The 13,815-nt window shown below is 42.9% G+C and overlaps 1 protein-coding gene across 1 annotated transcript; it reads left to right on the top strand.

Annotated features, from left to right (window-relative positions):
* Positions 1-534: 534 nt before the first annotated feature.
* On the top strand, positions 535-6,910 carry LOC143022949 (cilia- and flagella-associated protein 157-like). The gene is made up of 6 exons (XM_076181370.1): positions 535-681; positions 1,696-1,826; positions 3,739-3,829; positions 4,701-4,886; positions 5,543-5,845; positions 6,266-6,910. Exons 1-6 carry the CDS (start codon positions 535-537, stop codon positions 6,908-6,910), a joined length of 1,503 nt encoding a protein of 500 aa, XP_076037485.1.
* Positions 6,911-13,815: the final 6,905 nt, after the last annotated feature.

Below are 13,815 nucleotides of genomic sequence, written 5' to 3'. Positions count from 1 at the left end.
CAAAATACAGCTAAATAAAATAGTCGAAATAACTGGATAAATAATCTTATTCCGCTACTCCCTTAAGCACGGACGAAGTTAATGAAGGTTTAACGGGATAAGTTAATTAACTCCTTGCGATAGGGTCAAACATAACTGACTGGAATAGCATGGAGGTGTACTGTACAGGTGTATCTACGAATATGTATGCGTGTATGCACGTTTGTTTACGAATATGTACATTTGTATATGTATATGTCGTTTGGGTACTTCATTTGGCTGTGTGTCCTCACCTTGATCTACACAGAAACGAGGAAGTAACTGCATGCTAGAGGAGCCTTTGGTATATGTATGTATATATTATTATTATTGTTATTATTGTTATTATTATTATTATTATTATTATTATTATTATTATTATTATCATCATCATCATTATTATTATTATCATCATTATTATCAACAACAACTACAGGCAATTCTAAGGACGTCTCCATCAAGAGGGACCAGCCATTACCGGTAGTGGCGGCCCGTAGGGGCAACTAGAGGTGCTGCATGGGTCCCAAGAAGCCGAAAGGGGGCAAGAAGGGGGCCAAAAAGGGGGCCAAGAAGAGTGATCGAAGGAAGGAGAAAGAGGAGACAGAGGACAAGAAGGATGAGATTTCCGAGCTCGACAAGCATTTCTACCTCAATCAGATTCAGGTGACGTCATAACGTTTTTGTTTTTGAATACGTGTGTCGACGGGATCAGGGTAAACTTGTGCATACAAAAATTATAATAAAAACATATAAGGAGGAAATAATCTATGTGCCAAGGGATTCTTCCCCCTTATACGGGAGGTAGCCAAGTCAAAGGCACGTACTCACTCCCACCCATCACCCTTCCCTCCCTCTCATCTTAGCTTCTCGTGGATGAGGAGTCTTTCCTGTTCCCTACTCACTGTCCTGGATCAGAAGCAATGCAGCAAGACACAGTGCATCCACAGCAAGGCCGCTTCACTTAAACGGCGACCCCCTTCCCCCCTCGTCTCATGCTGAAAATACAGAAGACTGGGAGAAAAGCCTTCAGGCTGCGTCAGAACATCATCCATACACAGCCATTCTTCACTCACCCCTATCCCCTGCCTTCCCCTTCCTTGGTCAATAGATACTTCCCTCTTACGCAAAGGCCCTTTCACCCCATCCATCCAAAATAATAAGTCCATAAAACTCAAAATGTGGTGATTTACATGGATACAGCTTGTGTAGCATAAGTGGTAAAAAATCGTCATACCAACCAACATGCATTTCGAATATTTCACAAAAATAAAATTATGATGCAATGGATGCTTCTTAAATAAACATATATTTCCGTAAATTATTTGAAATAAAGGAAGGTGCAATAATCTTATCTATCTGCAAAACACCGACATTTTATTTGACGATGGCAGAACACTTTCTGACAATTAGTTTTTAATTTGAAATGTGGGAAACTTGGAGATGCGTTGGGTTTCAATCCACGAATTCTGACTTTATTACTCAATTTCAAATCGATTTCCAACGTATCACTGTCTTACCCTGTGAATTCCACGTTTGTTACAAAGACTATTATTAATGTGGATTACATACATTACCAACCTAAATGACAAAAATTGTAAATAAGTAAAGTATTAATTAAAAAAAAAAAAATTCTCCCTCTCCATCAATATGCGTACCTCTTACCTCTGCCTCCTGCAGGCATTGGAGACCAAGCTGGAACGTGTCTCCCAGCGATGCAAGAACCTGGAAGAGAGCGAGTCGTTGGCCACAACACAGCTGGAGATCCTCTACAAGGACAAGACAGATATTGTTACATTTCTCAAAAGCAGGTCAATCTTCATTGAGAATGCTTTCTGTATACATGCGTGTGTGCATGTATGTATGTGTATGGGCTTATGCATGTGTATGTGTGTTTATGTATGTGTATGCATGTATGAACGTATATGTGTATATATGCGTGTGTGCATGTATGTATGTGTATGGGCTTATGCATGTGTATGTGTGTTTATGTATGTGTATGCATGTGTGTATGCATGTATGAACGTATATGTGTATACATGCATGTATGTGTGTATGCATTATGTATGCATGCATGAAGTATGTATGTATGTATACGGTGAAAAAAGAAGACACGGGTCGAGTTACGAGTAATCCTGACCGGTTTCGTTCTAAGCTTCTCCAGAGAAATATTTCTCTGGGACGAAGTTGATGACAGCACGTGTTTACGAACCGACTCCACGTTCCCTCTAAGGTCCTGTTCACACTAACAGTTTGAACTGTGCGGAAACCGCGGCGGTACCGCATCGCCAAAGAAAAACTACGCAGTTGCGTGTGAACGCCTCCATTGACTTACTTTATAATTAAACTGCAACGTTTGTATGTATGAATGTACACATGTAGTTTTATATGTATGTACATATGTACAAATGTATGTATGCATGTATTATGTATGTACATGCACGCACACAAACAAGATAGCGTAACCTAGGCGATTCTGTGATATAAGATAGTCTGAGCATAAGTTACATAACCCATTTGAAATAGGAACTATATACTGGATTTCTCAATAATCTTTTCTGATTAACTCCAGGCGATTTGATTCAGTTCTGAGGGACCCCTAGCTCTCAATGGGTTTTCTAGATATTTCTAAGTGACTGCTAAGGGATAATTTGATCTCCGTAAGGAACAAGTCATAGAGCATTCTGTGGCAGAATATTCATTTTCACTAACAAGTGATCTTCAAGTAATTTAATTCACACACACACACACACACACACACACACACACACACATATATATATATATATATATATATATATATATTAATTTTCATTAACAAGTGATCTTCAAGTAATTTAATTCATATATATTATATATATATATATATATTATATATATATATATATATATATATATATATATATATATATATATATATATATATATGAATTAAATTACTTGAAGATCACTTGTTAGTGAAAATGAATATTCTGTCACAGAATGCTTTATGACTTGTTCCTTACGGAGATCAAATTATCCTTTAGTAGTCATTTAGAAATACATATATTATCTTTTATATACTGTTCTACTATATCTAACGGCCAGGAAATAATTCCGCCCCTCCCAACTATTCTCTTAAGGGTTACCATTCCTTGTGATGTGATGGTGATTATTTACAATAATCAAGGATGAATACCTTTAAACTATTTCGGCAATCCAATTCGTCAATCTTTTGTTGATGTTCAAAATAAACATTTGTCACCCTTTCCTATATCATTCGTATAGATATGAAAATTATCGTATGACAGCGTCTTTGGCCTATTATATCTGTAAAAGCTAAACTAGTATTGAATTAGTTCATTCATGTAATTAACCGACGTACTGGCAAAGGACGTGATCATAGATTGAGGACGGGAAGGTAGAATACTTGTATAACGTGGAAAAGTAGATGCACCTGGAGAGCGGGCTCCACCAAGTCCATCTATTTTTATCGCGAGTTATTTTATCTGAGGGCAGATCAAATCTAATCATGAACATCCCTCTGTCTTACATAACTAAGTTTAAATGTTGTTTTAGTTGGTCGAATTTATAACTCAAGAAACATGTCGACTACATAGTAATTTGGTTTAGAGCTAATTTAGATATATAACCCCCCCCCCCACACACACACACACACAAAAAAGAAAAAGTGAAGTTAGCTTATGGCGTCTTGGGTAACATAATGTCGACATTTTTCCCCAGGCTGTCGTCACGTGGCGATGAGGTGGAAGAGCTTCAAAATCGTCTTGCCGGTCTGCTGAAAGCCAAACAAGCTGAAAAGGATCTGTATGAAGTACGAGGGCAAATTAATCAACCATTTTGTCGTTTGAGATTCTCAAAATCCATAACCTGTAGGAATCTGTCATCACACTGTCTCTTCCATCCGCCCTTTCTCGTCACAATAACAATCGTTGATTATGTGTAGTGATTTTACTAATTTCCAAATCACCTCTTCCCCCTAACTTTCAGAGTAGACTGTACTGTCTTCAGTGATTCTTGTTCTATCTCAATTTAACTAACACACTAACTCAACTCTCTCGCCATCTCCTTCACCTCTAACCTCCATATTCACTTACATAAAATTATAATCGCAAATCTGTGTTGTTTGAACTGTAGGCTACATAAGTATAAACATCATGGTAATATTAAAAAAGGAGCTGCTCTTATGTATTCCCATCTCAAAATCTGTTTATCAAATGCTGCATGGAATATATTCATGGTTTGAAACTGTGCAAACATTTTCCACGAGGTTACATTTCTACACGGAATGCCTTCCCGTACCAAAATAAGAAAGCTTTTTAATGTGTATATACTTATTTTCATTGACTAAACCCAGTGATCATGTCGCCTCTCTCTTCTTTCTTTCAATGTTTACAAGCCCAATATTTCTAATCTCCCTTCACAAGATGTGTGTCCCCTAGGCTAAGGGTCAATCTACCTATTGTTCTTTGTAGTTTCTCGACCTTATTAACAGCGCACCATTTGCTGCACATTCTAGTCTAGGCTGGTTAAAGCTCAGATTTTTATTTCATTATTTTTCTTAATAACACAACGTAAAAATGGAGAAGACTACAAGAAATCATAATGTATAATCATAATGCATACACCTATCATCGCCATCCACTTTCTAATTTTCTTATTTCATAAAGACCTATTCCCGACAGAACAAATTGGCCAAACTGGCCAAAGACGCCGAGAACACCCGGATCGACCTCTCGGACCAGATCATCGCCTTGACCAGAAAGCTCGAGAGCCTGGAGGAATTCAAACTCCTCAAGGACGAGCTCGAGGCCAAGCTGGCCCGCCTCGAGGACCAGCTCAAGACCTCCAAGGCCAAACACCAGGAAGAGGTCAGTACGCCAAAGGGCGGTAGAAAACGCCCAGGCCCTGTACACAAGCGGTTTCAACTGCGGCGGTTCAATTACAATGTATGTCAATGGAGGAGTTCACACATAACCGGGCGTTTTGTCCGTGACTATGCAGTACCGCCGCCATTCAAACCGCTAGTGTGTTGGATACTGCTCAGCGATCCTGTTCGCCCGAGAGAGAACGGGAACTTGATGTCCGTTTTCTTCAAATGAATAAAGTTGACCAATGTTGGACACAGCAAAAGCTGTAAAGAACGTTATCATTGAGTTGGAGGAATTACATTTCAAGTAAATAAATAAAAATATATATATAAATAAATAAACAAGTACAATAGTATGCAAACAAATGAATACATAAGTAAAATAAATAGGCAAACTAACAAATAAATAAATCAATGAACATATACACAAATATAAACTAATAGATATATGGAAATTTTTTATTAGAAATAAGAAATACAGGAAAAAAGAGAAAAGGTGAAAACACATAAGAAAATAAAAAAGATAAAGTAAACGAAAATAGACTAGATTTATTTTAACTCAAAGAAAAAACAATAAAATAAAAACGAATAAAACGAAAAAAAAAGAAGAGGAATAAAAAAACAAACAACAGTATTACCACTGTGTTCCTGCTGCAGGTCAGCGTGCTGGAGCGCGCGTCGCTACTGGAGGCGGTGCAGATGCGCGATGAACTGGACGCCAAGGTAGCCCGCATCACGGAGGACCTGCGCATCGCAGCGCGCAACGAAATGCACTCGACCACCCGAAGGGCGCTGGTCGAGAACGAGACTCTGAGCAAGCAGATGCAGGTCTTCAGGGAGCGGCTGGGGCTTCTGAAGAAGGAGAACGAGGAGCTAAGGAACTCGCTGGTGGAATCGCAGATGAGGGAGAGTACCCTGCAGGACACAATCGGCAAACTGACGGCGCGCTCGGAAAGACAGGCGAGATGTTTATTAATCATAAGTGACTTATGCTTTAATAATGCTTTTATGATTAGTGTTGGCTGATGTTATTTGGTTGAGGTTAGGGGAGCACGGGAGGGAGCCCGTGGACTGATTGGGTTATATTAAAGAGGACTACCACATCCGTTGGTCCTCTGTTATACTTGAGGGACAACCTCGGAATGTACTCACTACATCCCGCCCTCCACCCAACAAAAAATTCACAAGAGGCAAAAAAAAAAAAAAAAAAAAAAAAAAAAAAATAAATATATATATATATATATATATATATATATATATATATATATATATATATATATATATAACAGAATGAAAATGTCTAATGGCACAGCATTACTAATTTTTTTTTGTATTTATTTACTTTATTTACTTATTTATTTATGCGCCTACGGTGGGCAGGTCCGGCTCCTGGAGGAGGTGACGACGCGGGCGGAGGAACACGCTCACGTGTGGCAAAACTACGACCGCCTGACGCGGGATAACGGGAAGCTCCAGCGGGACCTCAAGGTCCAACAGGCACAGCTCGACCTCGCCATGCACGAGATCAGCCACCTCAAGGAACGGGTGATGGAGAAGGACGTCGCCCTCGAACTCACCTGCAGTAACCTTCGGGAGGCGGACTTGGTCCATAACCGACTCGAGAGCACCGTCCGATCTGCTCTGACCCTCCTTCAAGAGAGCACCTTCCGCGAAGAGGACGACGAAGGGAAGGACCTGGAAACCACTGAAACCCGGAGGCCTGAGGCTCTCATGGAGCAACTGGTCGTCCTCCTGACGGCGGCCGAGAAATCTCTCGAACGGGCAGACTCGATCGAGGCTTCGGAGGGCACGACTTCGGATTCCGGGTTCCCTCGGATTGGCAGCCGAGGTCTGGAGGGGAGGAGGGCGAGGAGTGGCCTCCGAAGCAAGGGCGGGGGTGCTCCTGCAGCAGGCACTGACGGAGGGAGGAAAGGTCACTTGGTCAGCTACAAGGCAGGAGATCTTGGCTTGCTTCCTCGTGTGGGCCGGAGGAACAAGAATAATATATCCGGTGACGGGAAATAATGGATGATGTAATTCAACTTCTTCAGTATCTTTGCCCCTGTGCAAGATTTGTATATCTATGGCATCCAGAGACATATTACACTGTCAAATACGTTTTTGAAATCTATACTACATTCATAAATTTCTTAAACGTAAGTTTTATCGTGTCTATTTTCCTCGCTCCAGTAAGGAAAGTTTTATTAATTTGATGTTTACCTCTAGGCCAGGTTAAGATCTGTAGTGGCCCTAGCAGTGGAGAGATGATGGAGCTACCATGTACATATACAATTCAAAATAAAAATCACATTTAACTTCAATAATCTTAATAGTTTGCCTTGACTTGGCCACCCACTCACAAGGGAAAAAATGGCTTTATATATATATATATATATATATATATATATATATATATATATATATATATATATACATATGTATGTATATATATGTATATATATATATATATATATATATATATATATATATATATATATATAAACACACACACATGTAGTTTTCATTCATTGTAGGGCCCCATTTTAGTGGGCGCAAGTTCAGCTTTTCTTAGCTGTGGCCTAAGCAGTCACCTTCACCCTATGTGCTATGACTAACCTGTGAAAAAGCAACCACCCATGACTATTGTGGGACCAAAGATTGATGCATGTAGTCAAAACAAAAAACTAAATGTATTTTGGTATCATACCATGAAGGCAAATCTGCCTTGAAAACTCTTCTTCCCCTTCTACTTATTATGATTTTCTCATCACATCCAGTTCTTCTTGTATTGTTAGGAATTGCAAGGGCATAATCAATATGTACCTTCTTTACTATAGAGAAGGAGGATTAAAATGTATGGTGTGGGTTGAATGGCTGGATAGGTTGAGAAATGAGAAAGTGATCAGGTGGAGTAGGAGATAGGAAGAGAACTAGCAGGTAACGTTGATCAAAGGACAGGATTGGCATTAATACACACACACATATATATATATATATTGATAACTAAGGTCTATATAAGTGCATATACATAAAAATGTACATACACATACCAAAGGCTTTTTCCCCTTTACACGGGAGGTAGCCAAAAAACAAAGGCAGACACTCCACTCCCACCCATTCCATCCCCAACATACTCATCTCCCCTCCACCCTCTTATCTTGGCACCTCCTAGATGATGGGTCATCCCTGCATCTTGCCCACTGCCTTGGGTCAGAAGCAGTACTGCAAGACATAGCACATCCACAGCAAGGCCACTTCATTGAATTAGTGACCCCCCCTCTCCGTCCCCTCATGCAGAAAAGGAGAAGACGGGGAGAAAACCCTTCAGGCTGTGTCAATCTATTTCTCACACATACTCCCTTACCCCCCATACCCCCTCTCATGCATCACAGCATCATCCATACACAACCATTCTCCATTCACCCCTATCCTCTGTCCCCTCTCATCCTTCCTCAACAGACATTCCCCTCTTTCCAAATGCCCCTTCTCCTCTTTTGCTAGTCTTTCTTCACTCATTCTTTCCATGTGTCCAAACCATCCTAATACTCTTTCATCAACCCTATCTCCCAATTCCCTTTCCACCCCCATTCTCCTCCTCATTTGTCACTCTATGCAGCCTAGTAACCCCTACCATATCTCTCAGGCATTTCATCTCAAACACATTCAAACTCCTCCCCTCTTATGTTCCATGTTTCTGCCCCATACAGTGCTGTTGGCACAATCACTCCTTCATACAATCTCCTCTTACCATCCATTTCCAAATGTCTATTTCTCATTACACTTTTTAATCCCCCAAGACATTTACTCGCTTCTCTCAATCTACATTCTACCTCTGCCTCCACTCCTCCCTTTCCCACCACATTCGCATCCAAGTATCTAAAAATATCCACTTCCTCCAGTCTCTCTCCCTTAATACTCACTTTCAGTCTGCTGCCATTCTCTCCCCTTCTACATCTCATCACCTTACTTTTACCCACATTTATCTTCAACTTCTTTCTTTTGCACACCTTCCCAAACTGTCACTTCCTCAATCCCACCTCTGATCCTGCTACAAGTGCAGTGTCATCAGCGAACAACTGGTTTATCTTCCATTTTCTTTAACCAACCTCCAATCCCTGACCCACTAACCTTGCATTCACCTCTCGCACCACCCCATCCATGTATAAATTGAACAGCAAAGGCGGCATAACACATCCCTGACAAAGTCCCACATTTACCTCAAACCAATCACTTTCTCCATTTCTAATCCACGCTCTACCACTCTCGTAAAAAATCTTGACTGCTCTTAACAGCTTTCCTCTTATCCCATATATCTGCAATACCTCCCACAGTGCCTTCCTGTCTACCCTATCATAGGCCTTTTCCAGATCCATAAAAGGTGGAGGGCAGGTTGAGAGTGGGGGATGGATGAAGAGAGAGAGGAGGGGGACAGTGCTTGGAGTGAACCCTTTAAATGAAAAGGAAAATGAGGAGTACAAGAAGAAGCTGAGAGAGAAGTGGGAGGGAGTGAAGGATGGAGTGGAGCTGGGGATGGTTTGGGGGGGGGAGTCGCAGGGTGTGCGGGGATGGTGTGTGGAGCGGGAGGGACGGGAGGAAATAGAAGGAGGGGTGGTGAGTGGTGGGATGGGGAAGCGGGGAGGGTTGTGGGGGGGGGAAGAGGCGAGCTTTCACGGATTGGTTGCGGGATAGGACGGGGGAGTCATATGAGAGGTACGAAGAAAAGAAAAGAGAAGTAAAGCACAAGGTAGGGGAGGCAAAGAGGAGAGCAGATGTGAAATGGGGTAGGAGTGTGACAGGAAATTTTGAAAGTAATAAAAAGATGTTTTGGAAAGGGGTTGGGAGGGGAAGAGGAAGCGAATCCAGTGGGGAAGAGGGGGTAAGAGGTGCAGATGGAGAGATGATAATGGAAGAGAGGGCGGTGGGTGGAAGATGGGTAGAGTCTTTTGGGGAGTTGCTGGGTGTGGGGGAGGATGGTGAGGGAAGGATAGTTGCGGTGGGAAGTGCTGAGAGGGTGATCGAGGTGAGTGGGGAGGGTGGGGGAGAAATAGGGAAAGATGAGGTGAGGGCAGTTGTTGGGGTGATGAGAGCAGGTAGGGCACCTTGTTTTGATGGATGCCATGCAGAGTGTCTAAAAAAGGGAGGTGCAGTGGTGGTGGACTGGCTGGTGAGGTTGTTTGGTGTTTGCTTGAGAGAGGGTGGAGTGCCGAAGGACTGGAGGAGTGCCTGTATAGTTCCACTTTGCAGGAGAGGGGGGGGGCAAGTGTGAGTGTGGTGGTTTCAGGGGGATTGGCTCGTTGAGTGTGGTTGGGAGGGCTTGTGGGAGGATCCTGATTGGGAGGATTGGGAAAGGAGCGGAGGGGGTGGTTGGCGGAGAGCAGTGTGGATTTGGGACGGGTGGAGGTTGTGTGGATCAGATTTTTGTGGTAAGACAGATATGTGAGAAAGCTATAGGAAAGGGGAAGGATGTTTTTTGGGCTTTTGTGGATCTGGAAGGGGCTTATAACAGGGTGGACAAGGGGCACTGTGGGAGGTTTTGCAGATGTGTGGGATAGCAGGAAAGCTTCTAGGAGCTGTCAAGAGTTTTTGCGAGAGTGGTGGAGCATGTGTCAGGATTAGAGGTGGAGAGAGTGACTGGTTTGAGGTGGGGTGGGACTTCGTCAGGGATGTGTTGTGTCGCCCTGGCTGTTCAACTTGTGCATGGGTGGGGTGGTGCGAGGGTTGGAGATGTTTAGGGAAAATGGAGGAAAGTGGGAGGTGAGACAGCTGTTGTTTGCGGACGACACTGCGCTTGTGGCAGGATCGGGGGAGGGATTGGGGAAGTTGGTGACAGAGTTTGGGAGAGTGTGTGAAGGAAGAAAGTTGAGGATGGATGTGGGTAAAAGTAAGGTGATAAGATGTACAAGGGGTGAAAGTGGTGGCGGACTGGAGGTGGGCATTGGGGGAGAGCGACTGGAGGAAGTGGATAGTTTTGGATGCTTGGGTGCAGTTGTGGCGGGAAGGGGTGGAGTGGAGGTGGAGGTAGAATGTAGATTGAGAGAAGCAAGTGGGTGCCATGGTGAATTGGAAGTTGTAATGAGGAATAGACATTTGGGAATGGAGGCTAAGAGGAGACTGTATGAGGGAGTGATTGTGCCGACAGCACTGTGTGGGGCAGAAACATGGAACATAAGAGAGGAAGAGAGAGGGAGTTTGAGTGTGTTTGAGATGAGGTGTCTGAGGGGTGTGATGGGGGTTGCTGGGCTGGATGGAGTGAGAAATGAGGAGATGAGGAGGAGAACGGGGGTGGTGGGGGAGTTGGGATATTGAGTTGATGAGGGAGTGTTGGGATGGTTTGGACATGTGGGGGGAATGAGTGGAGGGAGACTGGTGGAGGAGGTATGGAAGGCAGATGTGGAGGGAATGAACATGAGGGGGCGTCCTGGGATGGGATGGATGGATGGGGTGAAGGGGGCTTTGGGGAAGGGGGGAGTGTCTGTTGGGGGGCGGGGGTGAGTGGAGAGTGGTTGTGTGTGGATGATGTTGTGGTGCGTGGGGGGTGAGATAGTACGTGTGAGCCAAATTTGACGCAGCCCGAAGGGATTTCTCCCCGTCTTCTCCTTTTTTGCATAGGGGAACAGAGAGGGGGGGGGTCGCCGACTTAATGAAGCGACTTTGCTGTGGATGTGCTGTGTCTTGCGACACTGCCTCTGACCCAGGGCAGTGGACAAGGTGCAGGGATGACCCGTCATCCAGGAGGTGCCAAGATAGGATGGAGGGTGGAGGGGAGTGGAGTGTATTTAGGGATGGAATGGGTGGGAATGGTTTCTATACCTTTTTCTTTTTGGCTACCTCCCTTGTAAGGGGGAGAAAGCCTTGGTATATGTATGTATAAAAGCCCAAAAAACATCCTTACTTTTTCCTATAGCTTTCTCACATATCTGTCTCACCACAAAAATCTGATCTACAGTACACAACCCCCTATCTCTCCTAAACCCACTGTTCCTCACCAATTACTCCCTCTGTTCCTCTCAATCAAGACCCTCCTATAAGCCTTCCCAACTACACTTAATAAGCTGATCCCTCTGAAACTACGACACTCACACTTGTCCCCTTTTCCCTTGTAAAGTGGAACTATATAGGCCCCTCCTCCAGTCTTATGGCACTCTACCCTCTCTTAAACAAACATTAAATAACCTCACCAGCCAGTCCACCATTACTGTACCTCCTTTTTTCAGACATTCTGCATGGCATCCAACCCAGGTGCCTTACATGCTCTCATCATCTTAACAACTGTTTTCACTTCATCTTTCCTTATTTCTCCTCACACATCTTGGTCATTTTCTTAGCACTTCCCACTGCAACTATCTTTCCCTCCCTATCCTTCACATTTAGCAACTCCGTAAAATACTCTACCCATCTTCCTCTTACTGCCTTCTCTTCCACTATTATCTCTCCATCTGCACCTTTTTCCTTTTCTTCTCTTACTTGATTCGCCTCCTCTTCCTCTCTTAATTTCTTTCCAAAAAAATTTATTACTCTCAAAAAATTGTCATACTCTTACCCCATTTCACATCTGCTCACCTCTTTGTCTCCTTTATCTTCTCTTTTCTTTGTACCTCTCATATGATTCCCTCATCCTATTTTGTAACCAATCTATGAAAGCTCGCTTCTCTTCTACAACCTTCTTTGCTTCCTCATCCCACCACTCACTACCCTTCCTTCTAATTCTTCCCATTCTCCTTGTTCCACACACCATCTTTGCACACCTAGTGACTCCCTCTTTGAACCATCCCCATTCCTCCTCCACTCCTAGTTCTACTCTCTCAGCTTCTTATATGCCTTCTCCTTTTCTTTCTCACTTAAGCAGTTCACTTTAAGCACCTCCCTACCTTCTGTTATTTTCCTCTTTCTGCATCTATCTCCCACTCTCAACTTACCTTCCACCAAAATATTATCTGATATTCCCCCACTCTCCGATTAGAACATGTACATCCTTAAATCTTCCTACTATACTCCTGGTTACCACTATGTAGGCCATTAATGCTCTACCACCCTCTCCCATGTGTACTTATGCTTAACTTTCTTCCTAAACCCTCTTTCTAGACACATCTCCAACTCTACTACAATTTTTTCCTGGAACTCCACACTTCCCAATCACTCTGTCTATTGGTTCATTTTCTACCCTAGAATTAAGGTCTCCCAATACCACTACATTGACATTTCTCCCTAATCCCTCTATGCACTCATTAAAGTCCATCCACAAAAACTACCTTTCCTCTATACTTTTATCACTACCAGGCCCATATGCATTTACAAAAACCCACATATCCTTTCCCAGTTTCACCGTCATCCACATTAACCTTGAGGAAACCTCCTTCCACTCCACTACACACTAGTATAACCACTCCTCTCCTTTGTCCTCTCTTCACTCCTGAGAACCTCCCAACTACACTCCCAAACTCACACTCGCCTCTCCCTTTCAACTTAGTTTCACTCAATGCCAACACATCCATCTTTCTTCTCACAAACATACTGCCTATCTCTTCCCTTTTACTCTCATCTGTACCACATCCATGCACATTAAAAGACCCAAACCTTAAGGTACTGGTTGGAAAACTCCTAGACACTTTTATGCCTTTACTCTTTTAAGAAATGTCCCCTTTGGGGCTACAGAGAGGATGCCTAGTCATATCCCTGTCCTGTTTTATGTCACCTCTTATGACTCAAGTGGGAATACTTGGTGGCAGTATTCTTTTATCCCACCATAGGGTTAGGGAAAAAAATATTCAGAGAAATGGTACAGGACAATAATAAGAGGTGTGGGGCAGTATAATAAAGTACTATCATTTATCTATGAAGAGAGATTTTCTCTATTAAACAAAATTATGTGGGGTTCTGGTCCATAGGGGTGCCCCATATAGACTCTAAAGTATCAGCTGCATGCTACTTGG

Source organism: Oratosquilla oratoria, unplaced genomic scaffold (assembly GCF_046742065.1).
Source record: "Oratosquilla oratoria isolate Oo_2021 unplaced genomic scaffold, ASM4674206v1 SCAFFOLD239, whole genome shotgun sequence".
In the NCBI taxonomy this organism is placed as follows: domain Eukaryota; kingdom Metazoa; phylum Arthropoda; class Malacostraca; order Stomatopoda; family Squillidae; genus Oratosquilla; species Oratosquilla oratoria.
Note: the sequence above shows the minus strand (reverse complement) of the source record. Positions and strands in the feature narration are given on the sequence as shown.